The following is a 13,929-nucleotide window of genomic DNA, read 5'->3' as shown; positions in this document are numbered from 1 at the left end:
GTAAGTACATAGGTGTACCTACAGTTGATATAGGCAGATATGATGTGTGTAGGTATCCCTGTTCCTAACGTTTCATTCTACGTAAGGCTGTAGATAAGATCCATTGTTGTGTGTCCGTATTTTTGATGTAAGTACATAGGTGTACCTACAGTTGATATAGGCAGATATGATGTGTGTAGGTATCCCTGTTCCTACGTTTCATTCTACGTAAGGCTGTAGATAAGATCCATTCTATAATAAACGTATCACCTATCTACATGTGTCACAGTTTTAGTGACACGTGTGTCGAGTTGTGGTCGATTTTGGTTTTGGTCTCGTCACCCAAGTAAGCGCAACTGTTCTATTAAAATTTCTTTTTCCTTGTTTCAGTGATGGAGGATGACATAGGACTGCGGGTCTGTGATTCGGAGGGACACCGGGGTACTATTCGCTACGTAGGATCAGTGGAAGGTACCCAGGGGGTGTGGTATGGGATAGATTGGGACAGTGAGACCCGAGGAAAGCATGATGGAAGTCATAATGGAGTCAAATACTTTTGGACACAGTAAGCTCGCTTTTAAATCCAAATTTATACATGGTTTTCAAGTTAGCTAATGGTGTCCCAAGCCAGAGTGTTACCTCTGGGATAACCCTTGGGCTCTTACTGATTGTCAAGAATTAGGTATTCTATAATGTAATATTTTATAATGTAGAATTGTGTCTTATCGTCCATCTGATAAGAGATATACTACGGAATGAGCATGCTACAACACAGTAATAAAAAAAAGTCATTTTCCTGAATTTTTTGATCGATATATGTATTGTTTTTGATCAGAAATCAATATAATCTAATTAAATTCAACCCTGGTTCACAGTTCCACAACATCTGGTTCGTTTATGCGACGGGATAAGTTAAATTTCGGCTCGAGCTTCATGGAGGCACTTCACCGCAAATATGTGGAGACAGATAACGAACTCACCGTACGAGAGAATGTAGAGGAGGTGAAAGCCAGCATCAATGCTCCCTTCCTAGAGCTGGTGGGGTTTGACCAAGTCCATGAGGAACAGAAGTGAGTAAGGCCCGGGGTACTTGTTCAGAAGTCAAGTCAAGGAAAATTGCTACAAAAGGGAGCTGTCACAAATCAGCAGTGACCAGTGTTGTTATAGGGTTAGGTTAAACGCAAAAGGGAGCTTTCACTCAGCAGTAACCAAAAGAAAACGAAGAAGTAGGAGAAGCAGACGACAAACAAACATTTTCTTACCTGACTAAAAAACGCTCCGGGCGGCACGGGTAGTCTCAGGTTGGCCAACATATTCTGATTAGCTGTGGCCCAGAACTGAAGCTGTTGTTGTTGTTGCTGCCTCTGGTGTTGCTCGCTACTCGGCGACTGAAACAAGAAACAAAATAAGAAAATATCAAAATAAAATCCAAAATTAAGCAATACCTAAACGAAAAACCCAACCAAAATAAATGATAGTATTGGACAAGACGGGTAGCTTAACTTTGGCGGCCTACATCTCAGAGATTTGCTGATAAGGGCGGTACCCCGTCTTGCTCCTGTACACCATCTTGCCCTATGTTCCCCTATTAGAAAAAAAGAAAGATTATGAGAAAGTTAGAAACCATCTTGAATTGAAACGTGTTGTAGTGTTCATAAACTGTGTTATAGTCTCCCTTGTCAGCAAGATCTGGTTCCTAGCTTTCAACACTGCTCGTTAGGTCTTGTTTACAAAACTAATCCCCCTTTTATATTCTTTCTTAATTTTATCCTCACTTCTTTTAATGAATAGTGATGTATGATGTGTTACTGCGTATTACTGGTATTAGATACGTTTTACCCTTTATAAACAGAAGAAAAAGGAAAGAAAAAAAAAATCTTCTGAATGTATTCACACTTCTAATATCTTGAGATAAAGTGGTATCCTCTATTCCCTTAAACATCAGGAGCACGTTGCCCTTTAATTCCTTTGAAATGTGTATTTCCTTCTTAGTGGCATTCACTTTTATTCTTTTGATATCTACTTACCTATTTATCTTAGCATTCTTAGTGGATTCTTACACAGTAATGAAGTAATGATAGAGGGAAATTGGGACCATATTCATTCTACTAATATGTAGGTACATATTTATTTTAGTGAATTCTTAGAGGGTAATGTAGTGGGTTCTCCTTTTGTTAGTGGGTTTGTCTTTTATTTCGTCTGATCCTGGGATATGTAAGGTCACGAGCTGGTAATACATAAAACGATGTGAGGACTGATCATTGATTCATCTATTAATCTATTTAGATTGAAAGAATAAAGTCGAAACAATATTTATTTATTTTTTATTCAGGTACTTTTTTCTTGTGTTTTAAAGGTAAATTATTTACTGAAAGAAACTAGTACAGCTCCGCTATACATTAGTAATACGCAGCAACCTCCGTGGCCGAGTGGGTATCACACTAGGCTTGCACGCAGGAGGTCCGGGTTCGATTCCCGGCGGGGCCAAGGTGTTTTTCGGCTCTGTGCTTGGAGTTCGGGGTGCACTCAGCTTCGTGAGGACAATTGAGTAGCTACTTTAATCGAGTAGCGACCAGTGGCGGCATTACCAGAGTAAAAAGAAAAATTGTGCACTCAGCCTCGTGAGGACAATTGAGTAGCTACTTTAATCGAGTAGCGACCAGTGGCGGCATTACCAGAGTAAAAAGAAAAAATATATTTAGATATGTCAGAAATAGTACAGGAGGCTCTCAGTAATGCTGTGATATCCACAAAAATTATGAAGAAGCTCTCAGCTTCACCACAAATAAATTATGATTTAGATTTTATTCAAACAAGCTCATCATTTCTGTTTCAGTACCAACAAGCTGCCGATTCCCAACGACACGAGTGGTGTAATGGAGCAAATATTCCCCCAGGGTCACATTCACACGTTAACCCTGGGTAATATGGGCTACATATGGGCAGATATTTTGAAACTGCTGGCCAATTTCCCTGTAACTTGTCTGAAGGTAAATCTCAAATTCTTTGTGGTAACGCAGAGCTTTTTTCACAACTTTTGTGGATATCACAGCGTTACTAAGTGCCTCCTTTGCAATCAATTTCCATATTTCAATAATCTTTTTACACTGGTAATGTCGCCACTGGTCGCTACTTGATTAAAGTAGCTATCCACTTGTCCTCACGAGGCTAAGTGCATCCCGAACTCCAAGCACAGAGCCGAAAAACCTCGGCCCCGCCGGGAATCGAACCCGGGCCTCCTGCATGCAAGCCAAGTGTGATACCCACTCGGCCAAGGAGGTTGTTTGTCTGAAGGTAAATGAGAATTTTTCAAAGAGCTTTGGTCGAGGGAACTGTAATCGTGGAGGCAATACCCACTCGGCCAAGGAGGTTGTTTGTCTGAAGGTAAATGAGAATTTTTCAAAGAGCTTTGGTCGAGGGAACTGTAATCGTGGAGGTCTTATCGTCCCTAAATCGAAGAGGGAAGGAAGAGAGGATAGGCGAACCATATCTGTCTCGAAGAGGAGTGAATCGTCGTCGTCAAAAGCGTTAACAACAACAACCTTATCTGTTTAGGATGAAGTTCGCCCCGAGTGGGAATCGAACCCGCGAATTAGCGGTAATACAGTTCTTCCAATGAGAACATAACATCGAAACTAAGTTGGCTATTAGGCTAGCACTCTGAAATCTATTTTGTTTTTTAATAGTCTTTTTGTTAATAAATAAAATTAATAGTAATAAAATGTTTCCCTTTGTTTCCAGCTACCATCTAATCGCATCACAACCCTTGACTCTGTTCCCGGTATGTTCTCCTCATTGGAAGAACTTTATTTGCAAGAGAACAACATTGTCGATTGGGGCGAGGTCAATGCCCTGGGCAGCTTACCGAATTTGAAATACCTGAACCTGGCCAGTACCAATCTGAGGAACATTAAGCTGAACAAGGAGGGGCACTATCGTCCCTAAATCGAAGAGGGAAGGAAGAGAGGATAGGCGAACCATATCTGTCTCGAAGAGGAGTGAATCGTCGTCGTCAAAAGCGGTAACAACAACAACCTTATCTGTTTAGGATGAAGTTCGCCGCGAGTGGGAATCGAACCCGCGAACAAGCGGTAATACAGTTCTTCCAATGAGAACATAACATCGAAACTATGTTGGCTATTAGGCTAGCATTCTGAAATCTATTTTGTCTTTTAATAGTCTTTTTGTTAATAAATAAATATGTAAATGTCTCCATAAAAAAGATAAGAAAGCGATAAAATGATAAAGATAAGACACGAAATACGAAAAAATATTATCTCAATTCTCACAAAAGGGGGACAAAAACCAGCGTTCCGATTTATTAAATTTCGAAATTTACATAATATTTTCTACGAAATAAAATTAATAAATTTAAATCTTACATAAATATCCGTCACCAATCACCAAAGAAAGATGAAGAGCTACTACAGTACTACTGAGTATTGATAATGAAACTAATAATATTTTCTACGAAATAAAATTAATAAATTTAAATCTTACATAAATATCCGTCACCAATCACCAAAGAAAGATGAAGAGCTACTAGTACTAGTACTGAGTACTGATAATGAAACAGCTGAATGCTGGATTCTGTTTTATGAATGGAAATTTTTAAATTATTCCACAGCCGTATGTTTGTAGAAGTAGGTCTTTGTTTAAACTGACTTGGGAATGTGTGCTGTGCTCAGACTTTAGATTGAGTAGGTATTTCAATGTGTGATAACGTTTCCCCCATCCTTGTCAATAAAATTGTGTTGGCGAGTGTCTTAACCACTACACCACCGAGGCAGGTTACTGTTACTGAAATCGGACCGTACGACATGACTGCAATTCTATCCCTTCTTGACTATTTTGCCCTTTCCCCAGTGGGATCATATATCACAGTTGTACTACCTGCCCAAGCTCTCTTCACTCCGGTTCACCAAGAACCCCATCCTGGCAGAAGAACGTGTAGTATCGTCCCGAGAGAAAACCATTGCTCGCCTTGGAGGCCTGAAATTGCTCAATGGTAGTGCTATAGAACGTCAAGAGAGGCAAGGGTCGGAGTATGATTACATCAAGGAATTTGGAGCGGTCTGGCTGGACGAGAATCGGAGGGGAGAGTTTTTAGAGGCGAATCCACGGTAAGTTGTCTTTGATGTTTTCCCATCAAGTGTTGGAGATAACTACTTTCAGGGTGAGATATATCTTCGCGCACAATCCTCTTAAAAAAGGAGAAGAGGTTTGATAGAAGGAGTTATTGTCCTACTGAGGTCTTATCGTCCCTAAATCGAAGAGATAAGTACAGGTTTTCCCCTTTGAATGATTACCTTTTCCGATTTCAGATACGAATGCCTACTTAGCGGGTCTGTGTCGTAGCATGCCCAGTCCGAATTTTTCATAAATCCCCCCCTTTGAATTCTCCCTTTCTGTCCATTTCAGATACGAATACCTAGTCAAATTGCACGGTCCTCCGCTGAAGGAAGAATCTGCCCCGGTCAAATCCCGCGACATTATTCAGATCACCTTCCAATCTGACGGTCAAACCGTCAAGAAGAAACTCCCGATTACACTGACCACAGCCAAACTAGTCAACTTCGTGCAGCGAATGTTTCGAAACTCGGGAAACCCTAGCATGTTTTATACGAGCGAGAAGAACCCATCGCAGAGGATAGAGCTGAACAGTGAAAGTTTGCAGGAGATTGGATTTTATAACCTAACGGAAGGAGATACAATTCATGTGACGTTTGACGATTAAAGCTAGAAACACACGTCACGTCACGTGAACTCATGGCGTGTCAGAAAGATCAGCTGTATTCGATTATGTGACTTTTTTCGGTCATCATACGAAATGTCTCTTTGGACTGCCAACGGGTGTGGTAGGGGGCCATTGTCCAAAGAGAAATTTCGTATGATGACTGAAAAAAAGTCACTACCCTAGCATGTTTTATACGAGCGAGAAGAACCCATCGCAGAGGATAGAGCTGAACAGTGAGAGTTTGCAGGAGATTGGATTTTATAATCTAACAGAAGGAGATACGATTCATGTGACGTTTGACGATTAAAGGTAGAAACACACGTCACATCACGCAAACTCATGGGGAGTCAGAAGGATGAGCTGTATTTCAATTGTGACTATTTTTTTGAGTCGTCATACGGAATATCTCTTTGGACTAGTTTGGACTGGCAGCGGGTGTGGTAAGGGGCCATTATCCTTACTAGTCCAAAGAGATATTTCATTTGATGACTGAAAAAAAAAATCACATAATCGAATACAGCTTGTTCAAAGTTTGATGTAGTTCAAACGAGATTACCTACCTTATGGGAAAACTTTGAACTACATCTTTCTGACTCCCTATGAGTTCACGTGACGCAGTGTGTTTCTACCTTAGGATGATTTTTTCGCCCCGAACACTATTGGCTAGGACCACAATCTGAATTTAAATTTGGTTTATCTCTTGGATTGAGCAATCTGGCTAAAAACTTTGAAATCCAATCCAATTCGATGGCCTAATCCAAGAGATAAACCAAGTTTAAACTTTAATTATGATTGCCATAAGACTGCCCTGATGGAATAATAGTTGTGATTTTTTATTTTTGTACATAGATAAAAAGATGTTTATTATTTATTTGAATTTTTATACAGGTTGTCTGGAATTTATGAACACTCGGTTTTTCACTCCACTATTTGGAATCATTCCATTAGACATAGACAGTTTCTTGTTCCTTTCACTAACCAACAAACCAACACTCACCATGGTGCCTTTGTAAAAAGAACACTAATTCATGAAATAAAGTTACTAAATATTAACATGATTTTGATACTTTGAATTGTTTTGTTCGTAGTCTAAAATAAAAGATCTGCTTTTTCTTCTTCTTCCTCGCCTTTTCCCGTGTTCAGACGGGGTCGACGTTTTTCGTCAAAAGTAAAAATGGTATTCCTAAAAGGCGTGAATGACCTATTATTCCAGTGTTAATAAATATACGTAATAATAAAAATAGCAGTTGGTATACGTACAATAGTACAAAATGTAATACTTCACAGAAATAAATAAAAATACAAAATTATTTATCTTCCAGCTAAGTTCTCAGCTAGGGAGAGGAAAAAAAATCGTGATGAAATCACGAAAAATGCAATAAAAGAATTAAAATAGAAAATAATGGAGATCGCAGAAAAAAGAAAACAATTCTTCCCATCAAATGAGAATTGGTTGTTCCAAAGCAGCTTGCCTGGCAAAGCAAAAAAAATGACCCCATATTTCATCAATTTGACTAATTTGAGATTTGGTTTCATCCAAAACTTGAAAGAGGCAGATTTTCTTCCATTATTGAGATTTCGTAGAAAGCTTTAAAAAAAGCTTCTATTTCAAGCTAAAATTTCATAAAAGTCCACTTCAAAATGGTACTACTAAATTTTCATGTCGCTACCTCGAAGTCCTTGAGCTCGAACCACCAACCTCCAAGTTCGAAGTCCAACGCGCTAACCATTCCATTATTGAGATTTCGTAGAAAGCTTTAAAAAAAGCTTCTATTTCAAGCTAAAATTTCATAAAAGTCCACTTCAAAATGGTACTATTAAATTTTCATGTCGCTACCTCGAAGTCCTTGAGCTCGAACCACCAAGTTCGAAGTCCAACGCGCTAACCTCTACACCCCTGAGGTTGGTTAACTTAAGGTAAGTGGTAAGGTCACTATTGTTAGGTACTAAATCGCAAGATTCGCCCGGCCAAGTCAGAGTTTGACAGCGCTACCAGAGATAGTATACTCCGTTGACTAAGTAACCAATTTGAGGTAGTTGTAGAGGATTATATCTCTCAAAGAAGTGATCAACGCAATGATTCACCAAGCGTACAAACAGACCTCTCATTACAACTCATCTTTTACTTTCTGTGCCGTCTTCTTGATGGGGAATGCCCAAAATGAGGACGGAAGGCCTTTGACGTCCCGATGTCTTTTGACAAATGCAGTGAATGATGAGATACAGTTACCTATGAAGTGATTTGCCTGCGATAATATGGCGAGATCTACGTGAGGACTCTGATCTGAAGGCACAATACGGATCTGAAATTGGAATAATAATATGACTGTGAATAATAATAGTGCTTATTTATACTGCTCGCAAAGGACTGAAGAGTCCCTGTACTTTAGCAGTAGGCTACTACTATTGTTGTGGTCAAATTCTCAAATTATTTTGAGGATAAAATTCCACACCTCGGCTGGGATTGAACCCACACCCTCCTGTTTACCAGACGAGTGTCTTGACCACTACACCACCGAGGCAGGTTTAAATGTTGGGAACCACTGCCTTCAACAAGAAGACGACGAATTTTGCCTACCTCAGTCCTTTTGAACGCCTCTTTCAGGGGTTCGTTCAGGTTATTGTTGTCCGTGGCGACGAAGATGTACTTGATTTGGCCATGTTCGCGCACCACTCGTTTCAACTGCCGCACTACAGTCTCCACAGAGGGGAAGCAAAGCTCTTCAGTGGCCACACCATACTCATTGCGATAACCGAGACATTGAGGAGCGTTCGTTTCTTCTCAGTTTTGAAATGTAAAAGTTCTTACAATAAAATTATTGATCTTTCACAATACTCCATGTCTTTTCATATATAACACCTTGGTCTTTGGTATTAAGGTACTTTGCCCCTTGGTCTTTGGTATTAAGATACTTTGCTCCTTGGTATTAAGGCACGTAGCCCCTTGATTTTTGATATTAAGGTGTATATTGTATCTGCCCTGTAAGCGCTAGTTTGCGGGTTTGGTTCCCGCCTGGGGCGGATTCTATTCCAAACAGATGAGGTTGGTTCTCTGAACGGCATGCTTTCTCCTATTAGTTAAATTTAAACCGGGTTTAAACTCACTTGTGGCCCCCGCCCTTAAAATAATGAAGTATTGATTTACCCATGTCATTTCTTTCCCCTAGGTTTGAGCAGCAGGCCCGAGACAAGGCAGCTGGGGACGATGAGGCCCAACTAGTGGACGATAACTTCTGTACGGCCCTGGAGTATGGTCTGCCCCCCACTGCAGGATGGGGCCTGGGTATTGATAGGCTCACCATGTTCCTGACTGACTCCAATAACATTAAGGTACGTTGTCCCTTGCGACCCTGTCGTTCAGAGAGAAAGGTGAGTCAGAAAATTTTCCTATACTAAATAAATCAGTAGGCCTTGGGGGGCATTTTATACTCAACAGATAAGATTCGTTCTCGGACCGACTCGACTGGCTGAGAAAGGTGAATCTGTAAAAAAAAGGTTCCTATGTTAAAAACATTAGTAGGTCCCGGGCTGCATATTATCCTGAACAGATGAGATTCGTTCATGGAACGACTTGCTTTCCTGTCCTCTCTTCGATTTCGGGTCAGTGAGACCAATTCGTTACATTTCCCTCTATCAAACCTCTTGGAAAAAGAACTTTACCAGTCTCGAAATTGACAATACCCATCTTGACCCCGGGGCCACAAAGTGAATTTAAACTCCGTTTTAGTTTTAATCTCGATTTAGGCAATCTGATTGGGCCAAAAATTTTGAAAATTTTAAAAATCAACCAATAAGATAGATTGCTTAATCCAAGAGTTAAATTCTCTTCGATTTCGGGTCAGTGAGACCAATTCGTTACATTTCCCTCTATCAAACCTCTTGGAAAAAGAACTTTACCAGTCTCGAAATTGAGAATACCCATCTTGACCCCGGGGCCACAAAGTGAATTTAAACTCCGTTTTAGTTTTAATCTCGATTTAAGCAATCTGATTGGGCTAAAAATTTTGAAAATTTTAAAAATCAACCAATAAGATAGATTGCTTAATCCAAGAGTTAAATTTAAACCGGGTTAAGGTGAGTCAGAAAAAGTGTTTATTTTTAAATCACTAGAAACACATTCAGATTATATTTTCTTGTGAGTTCTAGTTGTGTTTAGACTAGTGTGCTGTGAAATTTATTAAAACTATTGCCCGCAGGGTATTTTCATTTACAGGTAATTGAGTCCTGATTTAGCTAAATGGAGTAAATCAGCTGTTTTTCCTTCCAAAATTTTCATTTTGCCCAAATAGGTACAATATCTTGCCTGTCTTTGATTTATCCATCAGTTTGGATAACAAGATGTGAAATTGTCAAGCTGTTCTTTTACCTCTTTTAAGAGAGTTTTGGTGAGCTCTTGGGTAACGGAAGGATATTACGTATAGCTGATGCTTGTTCATTTGGTCAATTGGGGACAGAAGTTTTTTTTCCAAGCATAAGTTTTTATGAAAATCTAAATATATTTATTTATTTATGCTTCATAGATGACAAATTACCATGATGTGTTGTGGTGTATACAATCATGGTTTCTATGAGCACCTTATTTTAAATAATAAAAGAGGTACCAAGGTAGACTATGTTGTTTTGGGGTCTCCACAAGCTTTTATTTCATTTTTATCTTATAATATAAGATTTTTTGTTTCTTTTTTACAGTGAACTGAAAAGAAGGTTAAAATTAGAACAGAAAGCTAAAGAAAAGGCTGAGAAAGAAAAAGAGAAATCTAAATCTCAACCAGAAAATGTCAAAAGTACCAAAGAAAAGCCTGCTGTTAATGAGGAGGATGTTAGCCCAAATGTAAGTTAATACTCATATTTACTTACTAATTTTATGTAAATATAACATATGTACCTACCTACTTCAAGAACTTAAATGGGATTCATCAAATGGTCAGAAATGCCTCAGCAAGGAATGGCATCAAATGGTATAAATCCTGTCCCCTTTCTAACCAATGGGTTTCAAACAAACAAGGTCTCACAATTCTCTCTTCCTTGTCAACTTCTTCAAGTCTCACAACCTGAAAAAGAAACATTTACAGAAGCTTTGCCTCACAGTTATGAAAGATACTCTTCACATTATTCATTGTCATCTTTACTCATAAATTGTTAAAAATGAGTTAGTACTAGGTTTTAATCTTCTTTCTCCTTATTTAAGTAGTGTACTAACCACATCATCAAATTAATTCTTTGAAATATATAACATTTTTGTATACTGTGTCAATTGGCAACTCAATAGGTGAGCAGTTTGTCTAATAAAAGATTGATATATATATTTGAGAATAGTATTGAAAAAATATGAATGAAGAAGAGGAAGACATTTTCCCTTTTGAACCATCATTAATAATACAATCCAGAGATTGAGTAACCTATGCTTACATTCTTGTAGAAGACCTACTTGAATTCGAAATGCATTGTTGTTGACACAGTCCCTTCATGGGCCTTTCACAAATGAGTTAGTTCTTCAATTCAGTAAGTATCAAATCAAATCTCAAAACCTTTGTTGATATTACAGCATTACTAAAAGTGCCGGCTGGCTTTCTCCTATCCTGTCTTCCTTCTCTCTTCGATTTCGGGACGATAAGACCTTAGCAGTTACAGTTCCCTCTGTCAAACCTCTTAAAAAAAGTGCCTCCTTAGCAATCAATTTCCATATTACAATAATCTTTTTACACTGGTCGCTACCCGATAGTAGCTTCTCACTTGTCCTCATGAGGCTGAGTGCACCCACTCTTTTTGTCTTTACTGAACCTCAAACCTCTAATCAGTCTAATCCTTTCATTCATTTGTTTTTTCCTCTTCAGCTGGTCGGCGAGTTTCTCGAGGAGACCTGCATCAATCCGACGTTCATCTGTGACCACCCCCAGGTGATGTCGCCCCTGGCCAAGTGGCACCGAGACCACCCTGGCCTCACGGAGAGGTTTGAGTTGTTCGTCATGAAGAAGGAAGTGTGTAACGCGTATACGGAATTGAACGACCCTGTCGTTCAGAGAGAAAGGTGAGTCAGAAAATTTTCCTATACTAAATAAATCAGTAGGCCTTGGGGGGCATTTTATACTCAATAGATAAGATTCGTTCTCGGACAGACTCGACTGGCTGAGAAAGGTGAATCTGTATTTTTATCTGATAAGTGAAAAGGAATGTCCTAAACGAAACTGTTTTGACTTGACAAGGCGGAGCGGTACCGCGGTCCTTAATGTGTAAGCCTTTGGACTCATAACCAATTTACCTGGCCAATCATCAGAAGGATAGCGCATTTTCCAATGGTCAGCAATGTCCGAATGGTGTACGTCATAATGCAGGGGGCCATAGAATTCGGAGCCGACAAAATCGATGCCATACGTATCCCAGAATGGACCAAAGGGATTACCTTCTTTCGCATTACAACTGGACTCGTTTGTAGAGCCTCGTGCCATGTAACAGAATGCTAATGGAGGGAGAGAATATTGATTAATTTAGTGATTTTTTTTACAATATTAACATTGAGGGAAAATGAGTATTTGACAGAGAGCTCCTTCTAGAATCTAGATCTTACAAGATTTAAACATGTCCCCACTGTTCAAAGGTGTACTGTAAGCTTTTAACAAAAAGTAAGACTCTCATATTCAAAAGATTGCAGACAAAACAAAAACATAGGTACCTTTCCTTTAAGTAGCATAAAGCTAAATAAAACAAAGATAATAATCACATATTATATATAGATTAACTTATCTCTCCCTACCAATTCTCTTGTGAGGAGGCCATATGTGTGGTGCAATATCCTGCATGAATTTCTCCATGGTCATTACCCTATGATATTCTTGCAGGGGTTCCACTTGGAAGTATGTATCAAATGGAACTTGAATCTGAAAATAAAATGGAAAAAAATTTAGTTAAAAAAGTTAAGACAATGATAACAAAATAATATTGCAGATTAGATATCTATCACTATATAAAAATGTAAAATGTTTTCTGGTAGCTTTTCTATGGGACACTATGGGACTTGTAAAGCTTTTATAAAAGTGTTATTGAATAACATTGTTTTACTTACAGATTTAGGTTCACCATATCTGTACTCAACCCATGGGGGAAGTACCAGGGTTCTATTTATGCCTTTGGCCAGTGCTAGAGCACCCAGAAAATTGTCTGCTTGATTACCAAATCTTCCTGTAACATATTAAATGAGATAAAAAAAGCAAATGTTCCATAGTGGCTGCCTTTTTTTGGGGCCTTTTTTTTTATCTTATGTTATCTTATCTTAAGAGACAAACTTCTGGTACTGAGTAAATAAGTCAAATAATAGTGAACACAATAGGAAGTTTTCTAATTACTAGACAAATCAAAAAAAAAAAAAAAAAAAACATGTTTTGAAGTAGGTAATGCGAAAGTGGTTCTTAAGTGAAATTCTTGGATGAATTAGTGGGTGAAAAAATGTAGTGTGGCAAAACGAAAAAAAGTTCCTTCGAGCCGGATTTGAACCAGCGACCTATGGATTACTATTCACAGTTCAAACTACAGTCCACCGCTCTACCAACTGAGCTACCGAAGGATGGAGATAACAGACCGCAGCATACCTATATGAACAATATTTTGATAATACGGTACCGATTACTTTCACCTGAATGCATTAGGTATTACTCCCACCTGAAGCTATATGATCTAGTTTATAAATGTAACAATGAAATCACAACACTAACTTGTGATAACAAATTTGACATTGACATGGATGGATATATTGATCAGCTGACTTTCAATAAATAAAAAGGCTCATTCGGAATTTTGATATCAGTCTCCCTGAATTCTCTAACAATTCTCGCAAGCTAAAAATGTAAATATGTTTATGTAATTATAATAATAATTTAAAATTTCGCGGTAACTTTTTGTTTACATCACATGGTGCAACAAGATTCGTTCACACGTACGTTTCGCAAAAAACCCTCTGCAAAATGTACGTAATGAAAATCCTGTATATTTAACTTACCTTCTGACTCAAATAAAAAACAAGTTATTACAATATTAAAAAAATACATTATTTTCTTATCGGTCAGCCCAAAAAAGATGCAAATATTGATAAAATGAGTTATCAGTTATCAGCGATCATCACGATAAGCGATAACCTTCGCGTCGCGCGTCCGTATGGCTGTATGGCAACATGTTGCAAGTTGCAAAACTCAAAAAATTGATTTTTGATCATATAAAAAAAA

The 13,929-nt window shown here is 38.5% G+C and overlaps 2 protein-coding genes and 1 non-coding gene across 3 annotated transcripts in view; 1 reads left to right on the top strand and 2 right to left on the bottom strand.

The window, feature by feature from the left end:
• LOC103506514 (tubulin-specific chaperone E-like) overlaps positions 1–5,857 on the top strand; it is a 37,443-nt gene extending 31,586 nt beyond the window's left edge. Inside the window, exons 3-9 of the mRNA XM_026821551.1 lie at positions 370–544; positions 855–1,049; positions 2,816–2,969; positions 3,721–3,916; positions 4,511–4,530; positions 4,846–5,102; positions 5,401–5,857. Of these exons, the coding sequence (XP_026677352.1) occupies positions 372–544; positions 855–1,049; positions 2,816–2,969; positions 3,721–3,916; positions 4,511–4,530; positions 4,846–5,102; positions 5,401–5,716 (1,311 nt within the window). The 5' untranslated portion in view covers positions 370–371 and the 3' untranslated portion in view covers positions 5,717–5,857. The remainder of the gene's footprint in view (positions 1–369; positions 545–854; positions 1,050–2,815; positions 2,970–3,720; positions 3,917–4,510; positions 4,531–4,845; positions 5,103–5,400) is intronic.
• Positions 5,858–7,445: 1,588 nt separating this feature from the next.
• LOC103506513 (GDP-fucose protein O-fucosyltransferase 1-like) lies at positions 7,446–13,879 on the bottom strand. Its single transcript, XM_008470901.3, has 6 exons — positions 13,843–13,879; positions 12,777–12,892; positions 12,468–12,591; positions 11,976–12,173; positions 8,295–8,494; positions 7,446–8,019 (listed from the first exon to the last, which is right to left on the bottom strand). Exons 1-6 carry the CDS (start codon positions 13,877–13,879, stop codon positions 7,825–7,827), a joined length of 870 nt encoding a protein of 289 aa, XP_008469123.1. The 3' UTR covers positions 7,446–7,824.
• Positions 13,184–13,274, bottom strand: Trnay-gua. The gene is given in 2 exon segments: positions 13,184–13,219; positions 13,238–13,274. It is a non-coding gene; the product is annotated as a tRNA-Tyr (tRNA).
• Positions 13,880–13,929: the final 50 nt, after the last annotated feature.

This window comes from Diaphorina citri, unplaced genomic scaffold (assembly GCF_000475195.1).
Source record: "Diaphorina citri unplaced genomic scaffold, Diaci psyllid genome assembly version 1.1 scaffold240, whole genome shotgun sequence".
Taxonomy (NCBI): Eukaryota; Metazoa; Arthropoda; class Insecta; order Hemiptera; family Psyllidae; genus Diaphorina; species Diaphorina citri.
Note: the sequence above shows the minus strand (reverse complement) of the source record. Positions and strands in the feature narration are given on the sequence as shown.